General features: G+C 40.2%; 1 protein-coding gene and 1 long non-coding RNA gene across 2 annotated transcripts; one reads left to right on the top strand and one right to left on the bottom strand.

The window, feature by feature from the left end:
- Nucleotides 1-271: 271 nt before the first annotated feature.
- Nucleotides 272-1,901, bottom strand: LOC137165337 (neuropeptide Y receptor type 6-like). The gene has a single exon (XM_067566577.1). It carries the CDS (start codon nucleotides 1,807-1,809, stop codon nucleotides 688-690), a length of 1,122 nt encoding a protein of 373 aa, XP_067422678.1. The 5' UTR covers nucleotides 1,810-1,901; the 3' UTR covers nucleotides 272-687.
- A 4,309-nt stretch (nucleotides 1,902-6,210) lies between these two features.
- On the top strand, nucleotides 6,211-15,287 carry LOC137165541 (uncharacterized). Its single transcript, XR_010923416.1, has 3 exons — nucleotides 6,211-6,439; nucleotides 8,288-8,376; nucleotides 13,260-15,287. It is a non-coding gene; the product is annotated as an uncharacterized lncRNA (long non-coding RNA).
- The last annotated feature ends 315 nt before the right edge of the window (nucleotides 15,288-15,602 follow it).

The raw sequence follows: 15,602 nt of genomic DNA on the forward strand, positions 1-15,602 counted from the left end.
AACCCTCCCCATTCACTAGGGAAGCCCGCTCACATTAAAAGCCAAAAGGGAACCCCTTCCCCAAACTGCCATCCACCAGGGGGGCCTGCTCTCTACTGGACCAGCCACTCATCGCCAGAGGCTGCAGGTCATCCTGCCTGCCACCACTGCTGCCAACAGGGGCTGCACCTGACAACATTGAGGGACAGCTGCCATGTAACTGGGCCATCTGAAGTGGCTGCTGTGAGGTGCAGTGGGTTAAGAGGCACGGGGCTAGGGGGCAGGGCAGATGAAGGACTAATGGATTTGGGGACGCCCTGGAATGGATGGATTATCTGGGGGAAGCAGAAGAGAGCATTTTATCCTGGGAATGTCACATGTATCGCTGAGGTGGCATTTCTGAAGGAACAAATCATTGATAGGGAAGTCATGTGCTTAAAAATGATACGCTAATACTGCTGGTATTTCACTAGCATTGACTGTAAAGGATTTCTGGGGATGATTTACGAGAAACAATAAGCAATGAAATTATTTGGAAGGAATAGTTTACACAATACATTTACCTGCTCCCACTGAACTAAACGGCAAAGACCCCCGCTGACATTAGTGGGAACAACTCAAGATCTTCATAATCCTATAAAAGAATCGGCCAGAATCAGTAAATTCACAGCAAATACAGAGTTTTGGAGATGGCTGTGCTGGATTATTTTAGATATTCACAGGGATATTATTGAATTTCAAGGATCCCTTGGATACATCAGTGTGCAGGGTTGAAAGGGCGATGTTTTCGTATTCCTCCTGAGATGCGAAGCATCTGCAGTGGTGAATTAACACTATTAAATCCTTCTGGAAATTCTTGTTGAGAAATCCATAAAATATAGGATTGATACATGTAGAGAGCATGGCTACCAGGTGGCATAATGTGAACACTAGGTTATGGTGGCAGTTCATCAGGGCCTCATAGTTCCAGTCAAAAATGACATTAAATATATTTAGAGGCAACCAGCAAGCTGCAAAGGTTACGACAATTGAAATTAGCATCATATTAATCCTTTTGCTCTCGTTTAGTCTGCTCTCATTCTCCCTCATCCCATCCACCTTACCATGTCTCCTCCGGAGACATACAAATATCTTGAGATAGCAGATAAAAATAAAGCCCAGTGGGAAGCAGTACTGGAAAACCAGCAGACTGGTGGTAAAGACCAGTCGCTCGGCAACTGACGGCCAGGCCTCAATGCAAACAACTTTGTTCGTGTAGAAATCGCTGTGGTAAGATAGATTTTTAAAGGGTTCATCAGAGAGCTGGTGGAATATAAAAAAAGGACTGGATATAATAAGGGAAAGCCCCCAAATTAAGATAATTCCCCAGTAAGCATGCGAAATATTAGGCTTCCAGCCACGTGGGTTCACGATTAACTGGTGTCTCTCGACAGCAATTAATACAAGTGAGAATATGGAGACTGTGACAGACATACTTTGTACAAAACAGCTTATTTTACACAGAGCCTCGCCAAATATCCAATAGTCCATCAAAGTGTATGCAACTGTGACAGGAATGCACATGATGCATATCAAGACATCGGAGAAGGAGAGATTGGCAATCAGAATATTTGTAACATTTTGAGCTTCTTTCTGTCTTTTTATTATAACTATCAGACAAAGGTTTCCAAAAAGCCCCACTATTGTAACTACAGCATACGCCGTGATGAGCAAGAAGACTGCAGGGAAAGAAGGCTGACATGAATCAAAGTGTGAAAACTGTGAGTTGCTGCTGTTGGCAGTAGTTCGATTAGACAAACCCATACTGGGATGCAGACTGGTTTGCTCCATCAGAAAGGAATCCTAAAACTATAGACATAATTTAGTGCACAAAGCCCATTTTTGGCTCTAATTATTTAGAAGATATTTTGCTTGGAGCTTCCCAAGACCAGGATTAATAGGATTCAATCTTTATATTTGTTCTTCATGATGCTCTGTTTGAGCAGATCTGATACTAGTACTTACAGCATTGAAGAATCCTGAAAACAAAATGGTAAAACATTAACGTTAACCTATAAATCAAAGAAATTTACACAAGTGGCTTGAGACAAATTGTGAATAATTGTAATTGTGAGTGCAGAACCTGCCTTTTTGAGATTCTGCATTCACAATTACAGAGAATCAGTGGCTCCCTTCACACGATTCTGTGATTGCAGCATATTATAATAGAAACAGCAATAAGCACTCTATTTAAGGTTTCATAATAGTTTTCATTCAAACTCTCTTTTTTTAGTTGCTGAGAACTTTCAACTTCAAGATAGAGTATTGCAAGGTCAGTCTCTGCCCAAAGTTGCATATTTTTGGAAAGTTTGACCAAAAATGGTTCAGTCATTTTTGATTATTAGGAGAATAAAGAATCGCACTTCTGCCATCAAAGAGCCAAATTCAGGCTTGGCACCAACTTCCCAAAAATTGCTAAGCAATGCTATAGTAAACTGAAATCTGCCTGTGACTTCATGTACAATGCCTTGTTGTTCGGCAGAAGTAATCTTTAAAAAAACATAGGAACAAAAAGTCAGGAAATGTATCTGGTAAAGCATATAAACCACATGCATCTAATGCCATGTCCTGTCCTAGAACACTACCTTTATGACTTCTGCAGAATATGAACATCATGGATCCTGGAGGCACACAGGAGCAGGGTGCAATAATTGTATATTGGATTTCCATCCTGGCTACCTTTTTTTACTTGTGTATATGTCAAAGATACCGCCTCCTTTTGGCCATAAACATAAGCAAAGAAGAATATGGACCAAATTAAGGCAGTGTCTTTGACATAGACAGGAGTATCTTCATATGAGTGCTAGCCTCAGGTTCTCTCCTTCCTTTCCATTTATACATGGTTTAATATTTGCATTGGTTTGGTAAACAGTACAAAGGAATCTTACTGCAGCTAAATGAAGTGTCCAGTCTATAGAAACAAAGACCTGATTCTCCTCTCACTTACTCCTGATTTACACATGTAAATCTGTTGACTTCAGTAGCCTTACGCTGTTGGAAAACAGGTGTAAATGAGAGATCAGGTTCAGCATTAATGAATCTAGGGACTGGGAGTTAGTGACCAGTTAGAGCTGAACTCAAAGCAAAGGCTTAGCAAATTTCTGGGGAGAAAGAGTTTGTTTGTCAAACATGGGGTAGAAAAAGAACCACATAAAATAGTTGGTTGCCCATCATAATTTTCTTAAAAACTACACTTGTCACAACCTCTAGATACATTTACATCGCTTTAAACAACACAGATTTAACTCACCTTAGTTCCTTTAGTGGGAGGCATAGGGAAATAAGCCTGAAGGAGTCATTCTGCATTTGTAGCAATAAACACTACACTGTGATAGCCCTGAGAAAAAGCCAGGATGAGGAAGCAGTTATAAATTTTAAGAGAAAACATACATAAAAGACAAATCATCATTTCTATTAACACTTTCACTTACATATCCCACTTCTGTAAAATGCTTGGCCAAGGCACCATCTTTATTAGGTCACTCAGACACAGGGATGTTGAGTGGCTTGCACTAGATCACACAAGTCTTTGGCTGAGCTGGGTATTGTACCTAGGTGATATATCTCCCAGACCGCCCAGGATCCCCACGCTCACAGCTGCACATAGCATTTTAGGTGCAGTATTCAGCTTGAGTTGCTTTCTTCAAACACCTTTGTCTGAAATTAGTCCTGCCATTTCATATCAGGCACCTGACTCTAGAAGTCTGTGAGAGATCTGTCACAAGTGGGGAAGAATCACTCTAATCCCAATAAAAAGAAGGGTCTAGTGCAGCCCTGCTGGGATGAGGGATGGCATTAGGATTGTACTAATTTGGCTCTGTGTATGGCCTTGCTGATCCAGATGTGACTGCTGAAGTCTGTGCTGAGGGGATAATATTAAGCCCTGGCCTGGAACTCTACAATTGTATGAGGGAGTGGAGTAGGGATTTGCAAAGATACTCTGCAGAGGCTAATGCAACCTAATGACTGAAATAGCCTCCATGGTCCTTTATATGTACCCCCACAACCAGTGAGGAAACATCGTCACATGATAGCGCTATCACCCCAAGAAGTCACCTCTGTGGGTGCGTATGCCAAGCCAGCTCTCTGGACCTGCCCTCAATTTTCAGTGACTTGGCAGCTTGCAGGATTGGGCCCCAGGTGATGTGGCTAGTTGGAGACCAGGAGCTAAATTAAACGTATTGTCCTGGAATCCGCTATAAATTACAGTTGCTTTCAGTAGCAGCAATTGTCCCACTGGACTTTTTCATATGCACAGGGATGTGCGTACTGGAAAGCAAAGCCAGCCAGTAGCCCTAATGCAACCATGGGTATGTCTACACACAGACAGGCTCACGCTAGCATGCAAAAACAGCATCGTAGACATTGCAGCTCAGGCTCTCTTGCCCACCTGAGAGCCTGAGTCCCGACATCCACACTGCTATTTTAGTGCACTAGCTTGATCTTGTCTACCTAGGCTGGGGGACTCGTTTCCTGCTGCTGGGCAGAAATAACCAAAGAGCCTTGCTTCCAGTGTTAGGGTGCGTTCGGGTCATGGATCCTGGGTCTGATGGTATGGAAGGAGTGTTATCCACGAGGTGATCCTCTGGACCTCTGGCCTCTGCCCCTTGCATCAACCAATCCCACTGCCGGACCCACAGCTACGGCAACCAGATGGCAAGTGTGAAAAATTGGGAGGGGGTGGGGAGGTAACAGGCGCTTATTTAAGACAAAGCTCTGAATATTGGGACAATCCCTATAAAATCAGGACATCTAGTCACCCTACCCACAGCTTTGCCTCCTTGCAAATAGGGTGCAGGGGGAGTCTGCCTGTTTAGGATCCATGCGCCATCACAAACAAGCCCTGCTCTCGCGTTTCTTTTATGTTAGCAGGTGAGGCTATGTGGACCCTCCAGGAGATGAGGAGGAGCCAGCTTTGTGGTATTTTTCACACTATTACTGTGCTTACTTATTTATCCAGTATTTCACAATAGAGTTTAACAATCTCTAATTAAATGCAAATGATTATGTATCAACAAGTGCTGAATGTCCTCCTGTTGTATTCAGTGTGGATTCTGGGACTCCTCTGGTTCTCTCTACCTACAAGGAATATCCTTTTAATGACCTTGTAACGTGGGCAGTTGCCGATCATTATTTCTTTGCACACTGATTGTATTTTTTCATTGTTCCAGGAAAAAAGCTTCATTCTTGATAACTGGAAATTGTTACTGGGTTGCTTAGTGATGTGGGTTAAAAAAAGGGTATTTTAGAGTATATGTCATAGTAAAAGGTAATTTAAACATTTCCTCAGCTATAAGGTAATTACACCCCTCATCTTTTGACAGCTGGAAAAATACATAATCTCTAAGAAATGATGCCTTGGAAAAACAAGCTACACAGCTTGTACAGCATGTATTAATTCTATTGTACAACGTTTTTAAACTAACCATAAATGTTAACATAATATTTTGCATCCTTGAATTGAGACTTAGGCTACTGGTAGAATTATTTCAAGTATTTATTAAGAGAACTTATCTCTGTAATACTGAGACACATATTTCTCATGCTACAATACTCATTTTTAAAAGATTCATCACCATAAACAGACACAGAAGGTTTAACAGTATCCTAAATGATAAGCTATTTACCCTGTTCCTTCATTGTAACAGAAACATTCTTGAAACATCCAGAAGTAAATGAAAGTTAAAAGACAAGTATGAACATAAAATAAGAATAACAGAAAGAAACATACAAACACTCCTGTTTGAATTTGCTCTGAGGTATGCCAGTCTGTTATTTCCCTCCAAAGTGATTAGTAAAAGTTGCAGTAAAAAAAAATCTGTGATTTAAACTTGAAAGCATTACAAATTTAAAAGCTTCAAAAAGTTGCCCTGTCATCCTTAAATTTAAGAAATGTGGAATAAAATAATGATTTTTCACCTTCAGCTGGCTTCTGGTGTGGAAATTTTTGCCCTTCAGAGTGATCATGAATGCACTGACTTCTTACCTGTTGGAAAATTCAAGTCATATTTCCACTCTTCAGTCTTTAACAGATCTTCTTTTCCTTTTCAGGTGAAGTATAAAGTCAGCAAACACATATTTTGTGTGTGTAAAGGAATCAGAAGCACATCTCTCTGCTGCTAAAGCCAGACCTAAACTTTTCTTTCTTCCCTTCCTGAACAAACTGCATTTCTGATTTCCAACAGGGGATTGAAGCCACCTCACTGTGGAAAGGCTGTTGAGAAATAAAACAAGCTCTGGAAACTAAAAACAAGGAAACACCAATGAGGAGGAAGCAGGGAGGAGAGAGGACCAGTAGCCATGGGAATGATGTTTTCTTTCCCTGTTTTTTCAAGCATTATCTTGAAATCTCATTTTCAATTATCTTATCTGTTCTATAGTTCAAATGTTTTCTTAAGAACCTAGGTTGGATTTCACACAGGTAAATATTTGCAGGTGGCTTATTGCTTTTTCCCCCAAGGGGGAATGAAAATACAGTACATATACAGTAGACTGCTTAGAAAGAGGATACATGTTCCATTGGAGTGGCAGTATTTGCCCTACAATTATGACTGTGATTTTTTCCACTATAAAACTCTATTTTTAGGTGTTTATACCTGTGCTATACAAATTTCCTCGAAATCAAACCATAGACCATTATCCAAGCTTGGAAAGAAATAGGATCCATGATCATTGCTGTTATTTTACTAAAAACATATAGTCATTTCTTTATTAAGACTTTTATTAAATGTTTGTGTATTAACTGTTTAGAAATGGGGGTGACAAGGAAGGAACTGGTCAACTCAGGGAGTGATGCTGGGACATTTAGTTTTTAATCTTTTAGTGATTTTCTTCCTCATATCCTTCCACTCCCAATACCCCCATTTCCTATGGGGGTATTCAGTACTGGGGAGGTGGTGACAATAGGAAATGTGTCCAGAGCTAGTGGGTGTTTATGTGTGGCAAGCCACGGGCAGAGCAGATGAAGGTTTCCTGCTAAGTTGCAGAAAGGGAAAGCAATGGGCAAAACTTTTGGGTGAAAAGTGGGGAGGTCAACATTTTAAAAACCCCACAGAATGTGATTACTGAAAAGCAGTAGGATTTTCAGAATGAGAGAGAGAAATGATGAGGCTGCATCTATAATGCAGAGCCTCTACTGCATTATAATGGAGAGTGATAGTGATGGGTAAATCTCTACAAGTTTTAAGATCCAGGATTTGAGTTTTTAGCATAGATTTTGTTTTGTTATATTATGAGGATAAGTTTTCCAGAAGGATTTCTAGCACTCATCGTTTTGATCAGGTCAGAAATATTCTGAAACTATCTTTTCCTAATGTATTTTGGAATTTCTGCATCTGGTTCCAGTTAAACCCAAGAAATGGAACCGCACACAGAAATGGAAGGTTTTGTATAGATTATAAAAATTCTTAAACAGATACATAAAACCAGCAACAACAAAGAAAATAAGTTGGTAAACTTTCAGCAAGTATTTCAATTCCATTTAGTTTAAGTTTTGGACAAAGGTTTGGGTTACTTCTTATCCAAATGGGTACTCCGTTCCTACTAACAACTGTATCTCTGGATTCACATAGCCTCCTGTGGAAAGAATGAAATGTATGGGCCTGGTTCTGACCTCACACTGTTTTTTAAGTTGGTGTTATTCAATTAAAGTAATTGGATTTTAATTTTGATGTTCACTGGTGTAAATAAGATTCATTTCAGTCCCAGAGTTTTAAAGATGTAGCTGCTCTTGATCTGTTTGTACAACTCCCAACTGGGAGATGTAGGCCTGGAGTAAGTGGAGTATGTGGCCATGTATAGAGGGATCAAGGTCTATTGTTTTCTGCCAAACTCTATAGTGTGTTTGCAAAATAGGTTAATGAATAGCAGAATTATATTTACTTTATATGAATGTTCATGCTACTTTTAATTGCTAAATAAAAATTATGGGCAAATAGCCTTTAGCAGCAGGTACAGACAAATTGATAACTTCATGGAAAGAAAGACTACAACTATATTATTAGGAAACAAATTTAGTCTCTGTAATCGGCTAACAAATAATTAACAGCATATTGCAGGTTAGACCTGCTAAGCAGGGCCAATTTGAGATGTTGAATTTAGGAACTCTACCTCTGTGGGACCACAGCAGTTCAGGAGTGGTCTTAATATCTCAGGAAATAGTAGGGATTCAGTGAAGAGGTGATTTTTTTAATAAGCGGTCCCTGTTCCAAGTGAAAAGGAAAAAAAATCCTAGTCGTCACTAGCTTGATTCTTAATTACTTCTCCACAGGAGTATTTCCGACAATCCTGGAAGGCCTCCATGTGCAGGATTCTGCAGAAAGCCAAGAGGAGCACTGCTAACTAGACTGTTTGTTCTGTGTATGTATGGCACCTAACACAGTGGGCTCCTGGTCGGTGACCAGGCATTCTAGGCGCTTGCATGGGCCCCATATATCTATTTATCCATGGATCTGATCTATATCCGTCTCCCTATCCCTCCTCTGGAGTATCCCTCTCTTCACTGATGACTCCCTAGAATATAGGGTTGCCACCCACCCTGTTTTTATCTGGACACTCTGGTTTTTGGCTTCTGTGTCTGGGTGCCATTTAGGGGTTACCAGGTGCCAGATTTTTTGGGACTTGGCAATCCTAAATGGCACCAGAACAAAAAACCCAGTTACTGCAGGGTGGGGGGAGGTGCCAGATCATTAACCTGCACCAGCCCCTGCTCAACTGGAGCACATGCTACCTGCGGGCAGGCTCCATGAGACGATCCAGCGAGCGTCAGAGGCAGGGGGGAAAGGAGTATGTGATGGGGACGGGGCCTTGGAGGAAGAGGTGAAGAAGGGATGGGACTTGGGGAAGGTGCTGGGGCCTCAGGTGTCTGGTTACCAGCAATTAAAAAGGTGGCAACCCTCCTTTTGCCAGCATCCTCCATCTCTTCTTGTGCCCCAATTCTCCCACGTCCCAACAACCTTTTTGCAACTCCTTCCCCATTATTTCTCCTCTGTTCCAACTTTCCCTGAAGGTCCCCTTTCCCCAGGACTGCTCTCTATAGCTCACATCATATATTATACCAGCTTGAAGACTGAAGTAACTGTGCTTAGTGATATTATATTGGCATCCCAATAAGGCTGATTAGGTGTTGCTGTGGTCTGATTTATAGAACCATTTCTTTGTTCATTTACAGTCCAGGATCCCCCAGTCTCTACCACATCCAAGAGGGTAGGTGACAATACCTCCACTTGTTTGGGGGACCTTTGTTTTTGTCAAACTATCTAAAAGTAAAACCATTCATCAGAGATTCAACAAAAATCTGAATTCTGACTCTCCTTCACTATTTGGAGGAGTTTGGGGAATCCTGGAGGTTGCAGTTATGCATAAATTTAAAATTCAGATGGGACCTTAAAAACCCGAGGCCCTGATTCTGGCAACATGCAGAGCACCTTCCACTCCCACTGCAGTCAATGGGGCCCCAGTGTCCTCTCTGCAGACACTAAAGATCCCATGGCTTTTTTCATAAAAAGGTTCCATAAAGAGGTTAAAATTGCTTCTCCCCACATAGCTGTGCAGTGCCTCCCACCCCAGCGAAAGCTGCAGTTCAGTAATATTATATGTATATAGTTTCTGAGTCTTCGAGGTGAAGGGAGTTACTTTGGATTTACATCAGTGTAATAGAGATTTGGCCCACTGTCTTGTGAATGTCCATGAAAGAGCCGAAATATTTCTTACTAATAAAAGCTATCATTTCTAACACTTCAAGGAGACATGGGAAAATAAGCAAAACTCTCTTCCCCCTCTACAGAGCCTTGCACCAGGGTGAGGCAGATTGGTGAGCTAATGTAACTGGAAGAAAGTGTGGTGATGTAAGAGTACCTTCTCTTTAGACCCCTTCTGTTGTGTTTTCCCATGTCAGGAAGTGATCAGGCCCCCTGTAAGGTTTAATGAAATAAAGGCCAGTGATTCATGGAAAAATTCACGATAAAAATCTCTGAAATTCATTAAATGAAAGTTTAAACTTTGTCCCCCATTTTATCACATAATTCTAGCAATCAGCTTTGTACGATTACCGATTCTTTATTCCAGTCCAGATCTCACAATAAAGTCATGCCTAGAATGAAATGGCAACTGTTTAAAATATTTTATCTTGAAGTTAGTTATTATTGATAGCATACTAATTTTGCTATTATATAGATATATATAAAAAAATCCTTAAAACTTTAACAGCTTTGCATCCAAAATCTGGCATGGACGTAGCCCTTGATGAGAAGTGCCTTTGCGTGATCTTGAAAAAATAGGTTATGATTTGACTTAATTATGAGCCTTTGAAAAATCATATATTTTGTGTGCACAGTAGATTTTCCTCTATTGTCATACAGTATGCAGCTATGGAAGGATTTGATGCATATATTTGTGTAGTTAATTTATCTGCATAGTCAAAAGTGTAGTGAAATATATTTCTGTTAATCAGCTGAAACAGCTGGGGCTGAGGGAAAAGGAGGAAAAGGAAAAGAACGGGCAGTTGTGCCCTTTGTAAAATGTTTGGGAAGGAGCAAGATTGTCTTGCACTTAAAGTCCTCAGTAGATGACCTCTCCCCTGTCCATTTGCTAAAATACATAGGAGATGTTCTCCCTCTCATCATAATCTGTACTAACTATTCAACTTGTAGTAATAGTGAATGTGCCAGCATATATAGGTTACGTGAGTGGTAGCCCAGTTAGATTCATGGTTGCCCGATCTTTCTGGAGTGTTTGGAATCTGGATCCAATAATTGCAGTTTGGGTTGCTCTTCAGGGAAACTGAGCAGATCCCTAAGTGGTTGTTTTGCTAGGATTAAGCTAGTTGTGTCTCATTTTTATATTGTTTGTTAACATCAGTCATTCTTTTAGTGCCAATAATGTGCAGAGTGCTTTACACACGGAGGGTAAAATTCACCCTATGAGAACAAAGGGGTACAATTTGCACTCCTTTCTGTCTACCTACCCAGAGGCACCAATGGAAGGATTAACCTCTGGGAGGGCAGCTTTAAATTTCAGCTGGGACTCTGTATGAGCTCTAGGGGCACAGAGTGTCAAGTTGATTCAGTGCCTCTTTGCGGCAGCCTGGCCTCTCTCTTCCTAGTCCTGTCCTGCCCACTTTTGGAAGTGCACCAGCCAGCTCTGCACCCTCACTGCAAGGATGGATCCACAATGAAGGTTGTGCTGACTTCCACTGGTGTAACTGAGGACATTAATTAAGTTCATAGCGCCAAATCCTACAGTTTTTATTCAGTCAAAACTCCCACTGACAGACAGCACTGGGAGTTTTGCCTGAGTGTAAGGACTGATTAACGACTACAATAATGGCCCATAGAGTAAGATTTTTCCTATTGCCCTCAAACTGTTTCAATTTTTCCATATATTTCAGAAACTTAAAAACTATTTTGGTTTTCCATCTTAAAATACTAACACAAGTTGATATGATTTTGTGTACAGCAAAACTTAGCTTTCATACAGCTTCCTTCTTAAAATTCTGGAAAATAAATGTATCTGAAAACAGAAATGATGGTTATTACACCTAACTCTGGACTTGCACACAAGGACTTTATAGAGTTATCCCTCCTACTGTTTTTAAATAAAGATAAATGTCAGTCATATAAAGGCAAGACAAAAATATGCCCTCCAGTGCTTCTGTTGAACAATAAATAGATGGGTTTAGGACTAGCTGGGAAAAAAGCAAGAACATTGTACAAAATAGTAAGAAGCTTTTAATGTAAATGGAAAACAGAGAGATTGCAGCTGAGAAAATCAGACTGCACTGACAGTCGATCTGGTCCAGATGTTCTTCCTTAGGCAAAACTCATAATTGTGGATAATCTGGGTTGGCCCAAATCCCCCTATCATAATTTAGAGCAAATTATGCCAACAGCAGTGGTCCCATAGGGACTTCATGAATCAAGAGTCTAGTAGAATGCTATGCTGTCTTTCCTACCCCTGCCTTGGTTGCATCCCTGACCATCTTGGCTAATAGCCATTGATGGACCTATCCTCCATGAATTTATCTAATTCTTTTTTTAATCGAGTTATACTTTTGGCCTTTACAACATCACCTGGCAATGAACTCCACAGGTTGCTTGTATGCTGTGTGAAGAAGAAGTATGTCCTTGTATGTTTGTTTTAAACACGCTTCCTATTAATTTCATTGGTGACCCCGGGTTTGTGTGTTATATGAAGGGGTAAATAACACTTTCTTATTCACTTTCTCCACACCATTCATGATTTTATAGATTTTCTATCGTATCCCCTTAGTTGTTTCTTTTCTAAGATGAATAGCCCCAGTCTTTTTAATCTCTCTTCATATGGAAGCTATTCCAGACCCCTAATCATTTTGGTTGCCCTTCTATGTACCTTTTCCAATTCTAATATATCTTTTTTGAGACTGGGCAACCAACACTGCATGCAGTATTCAAGGTGTGGATGTATCATGGATTTACATAGTAGCATTCTGATAGTTTCTGTCTTATTATCTATCCCTTTCCTAATGGTTCCTAACATTGTTAGCTTTTTTGACTGCCACTGCACATTGAGCAAATGTTTTCAGCGAACTATCCACAATGACTCCAAGATGTCTTTCTTGATTGGGAACAGCTAATTTACACCCCATCATTTTGTATTTATAGTTGGGATTATGTTTTCCAATCCTTAGATGACCCTTCGGGGAAGCTTTCAGGGTGCTTTGTGCCGCTAAGATGGTAGCAGGTTCTGCTGAGGCAGAATAAAGCAATTTGATCTGGGGCTGAGGATCTAGCTATGATTTTCTAGTCCTTGTAGTTTTGATTAAAACCTTCCAAATGTCACAGACACATGGTTATCTTCCTGCGGTTTCAGAAACAACAGCTTTGAGAAAGGCGTGAATTGGTTCTATCCACCTAAAGTAATGTTATCTTTGAAGCCTAATGATGGAATGTAAATGTCAACATTGATAACTATATCACCGCTGATAATTTTAGCAGAAATAGCCTATTAATATGCTTAGGCAATGTGGTTGTATACCATAAATTAGAGATGGAAAAGAGCTATTATGTCACCTAAACCCATTCCCTGGAGCCTCTGAGGTTTATGCTCTCCAGGCTTTGTCCTCTCTAGTTTCTAATGTCTCAAAAGACATTGCTTCCATCTCTGCCCTTGGGAGACTATTCTGTGGCCTAATAGAAACTTTCACTCTTGTTAAGCTTTTCCCTTTTTTTGTTATTAACTTTAACTTTTCTTATCTTCACTTCCAGTTATAACCCACAGCTCACTGTGATCCATTAGAAAAGAGAGGAAGGATGAAGGAAGGAAACAGAGGGGAGCCATCATGGGAAAGGGGAAAAGGGACAACCAACACTGAGAGAAAGAGCTTCTGTGGGAGGAGAAGAGGAAGGGGACAGCAACACCAAGGGGAAAGTGGAATAAAGAAGAGCTGCCAGTAGAGGAAAAGGAGGCAAGTGGGACATGAGCAGACTTCCATGACATCTTTCCACCATGACTCTCCTATTTTCAGCATGTTCCCCTTATAATGCCCTAAGGAACATTCGAGATGATCAATGTACTCAGCTGGCTGAATATTCTGATGTTTTTTTTTGGTAGAAGAGGTCCTTATAGGTCATTCTATTGTCACATTGGGAGATGGAGAGTAAATTGCTGTGTATTAATAAAAAAGAAGTGTGGATGCTTTCTGATACATTAATATTTGCTTCCAATAACAGCTCAGTTTTTTTAGAGAGGGTCACATATTCTCAGTTTGGGTATGAAAAAAGTTCTTTAGTTTCCTCTTGAGGATCTACTTTTTCATCTATTTTGCTCACAAATAACACCATCCCAACTGGCACTAATTCACATACGTGTCTGCAGTCTCAGCAAAGAGGTCAAGGATTTGGTGGCCATGGAGATTAAATAGGTAGCATAGAGAGAAAAGAAAATACTTTTCTGGCGAGCTGGGACTGTCCCCAGAACAGTGGGCACATATCTCCTTGGAGACCAGGTCGGGATAGAAGTATATAGCAAGAGGCCAGACTGGGGAAGCTTGCATTGCAGATGCCCATGTTATTCCTGTAAATCTCTTTCTCTGAAAACTGGATTTGCCCTCTGCCTGGAGGGTGTCAATTGGTTTGAAGTGGAGTTTCTGACTGTATGATGGTGTGCAGAGGTATTACTTGTGCCTCTGACTTGACTAGACTAGCAGTGTCTGGCTTAATGCGAGTGTCACTGAAAATCATAGTTTAGTGGCCATCCTCTTAACCATGCTCCAGTCCCTCTTTCTTGAAGTGCTCAGCTCCTAGAGTGCTGCAGGGACTTGAACACAACTAACAAGCTGTTTTGAAAATCCCCTGAGCATCCAAAGAGACACTGAGTTGTATGTTTTGAAAATTTTAGCATCAGCCTGTTTCAGCTTCTCCTTGTGTAAAGGATGAGTATATAATACTGAATGTCTGTAAAGCACCCTGAGCTCTTAGGTGGGGTGTGTATATAAGTAGCAATAAATTATTACAATAAATTATTATTATAGGCTCATAGGCTTCAAAGGGCAAAATATTAGTATGGGACTGATCCTGCAAACATTCTGCACATAGAAATCCCATGGGCTCCAGTAGTTGAAAGCTAAGACTTGGTCTACACACAGTACTTTGCACCAGTTTAACTAAACTGGTTAAAAATAGATATAGTTAAACTTGTACAAATCCTTGTGTGAATTTGTCTACCAACTTAAAGCTGATTATAATAGCAGTTATAATCAATTTACCTAGGCAAACTACATTACTATGAAACAGGTTTGAAAGAAATTGAGTGGTTACACAGAGGTTTGCACTGGCTTAACTAAATCTGTTTAAAATCACACCTTTAATTAAACCGATGTAACTTTGTGTGTGGATCAGGCCTATGTATAAGTAGCTTTGGTAGGCATTTACTTTGCAATCTCGAAACACAACTGAAAGATCTTCAGAATTCGTAAGAGCTCTTTGTGAATTATATATGCCCTTCCATCATTTCTGACAATCTTTTCCAGTATTTCAATATTCTCAGACCTATCCCCTGAAACTCCTGTCCTGTTTCACTGTCCTGACTCTACTAAACTGACAGTAGCATGGCTGAAGTCTGTCATTTTTATTACAAGAAATATTATGATAATTTCCTTACTGATATGCTCATGGTACAAGATGATGTGAAAGAAATGTTATCTTATTATGTCTAATGCTGGAAAAGGAGTGTACACAATATCCCATTTTTATTTGTCTTTATGAATGCCATAAAGCTGGTCTCTTATACTTCTATGCCCCCATGTGGTCTCTACATGGTACTTTTTTCTTGGTCAAATCATCCGGGTTTTTGAGTCAGAGAAGCAAACTACATTTGAGTTCATCTAGGACTTGAAACTCTGACACACCACATAAAAACGTTTACATTAAAACACTGAAATATGACAGCCAAGTGCCCGAGTCTCCCTATCAATTGGTGTGGAATTACATTTTCCTAGATTGTATAAAAAACCTAGATGCTGCCTATATTAGGAAATTAAACTATTTCTGCAAATGATCTTTACCAATGATAAGCCTCAGCTGACATCAAAACAAATTGAAGCTGCATTT

Source organism: Emydura macquarii, unplaced genomic scaffold (genome assembly GCF_026122565.2).
Source record: "Emydura macquarii macquarii isolate MOO-44397 ecotype Brisbane River unplaced genomic scaffold, CSIRO-AGI_Emac_v2 contig_2768, whole genome shotgun sequence".
Lineage (NCBI taxonomy): Eukaryota > Metazoa > Chordata > Testudines > Chelidae > Emydura > Emydura macquarii.

Bases quoted from the DNA above. Each gene is read 5' to 3' on its own strand.
- LOC137165337 (XM_067566577.1), bottom strand. From the start codon at position 1,809: ATGGAGCAAACCAGTCTGCATCCCAGTATGGGTTTGTCTAATCGAACT.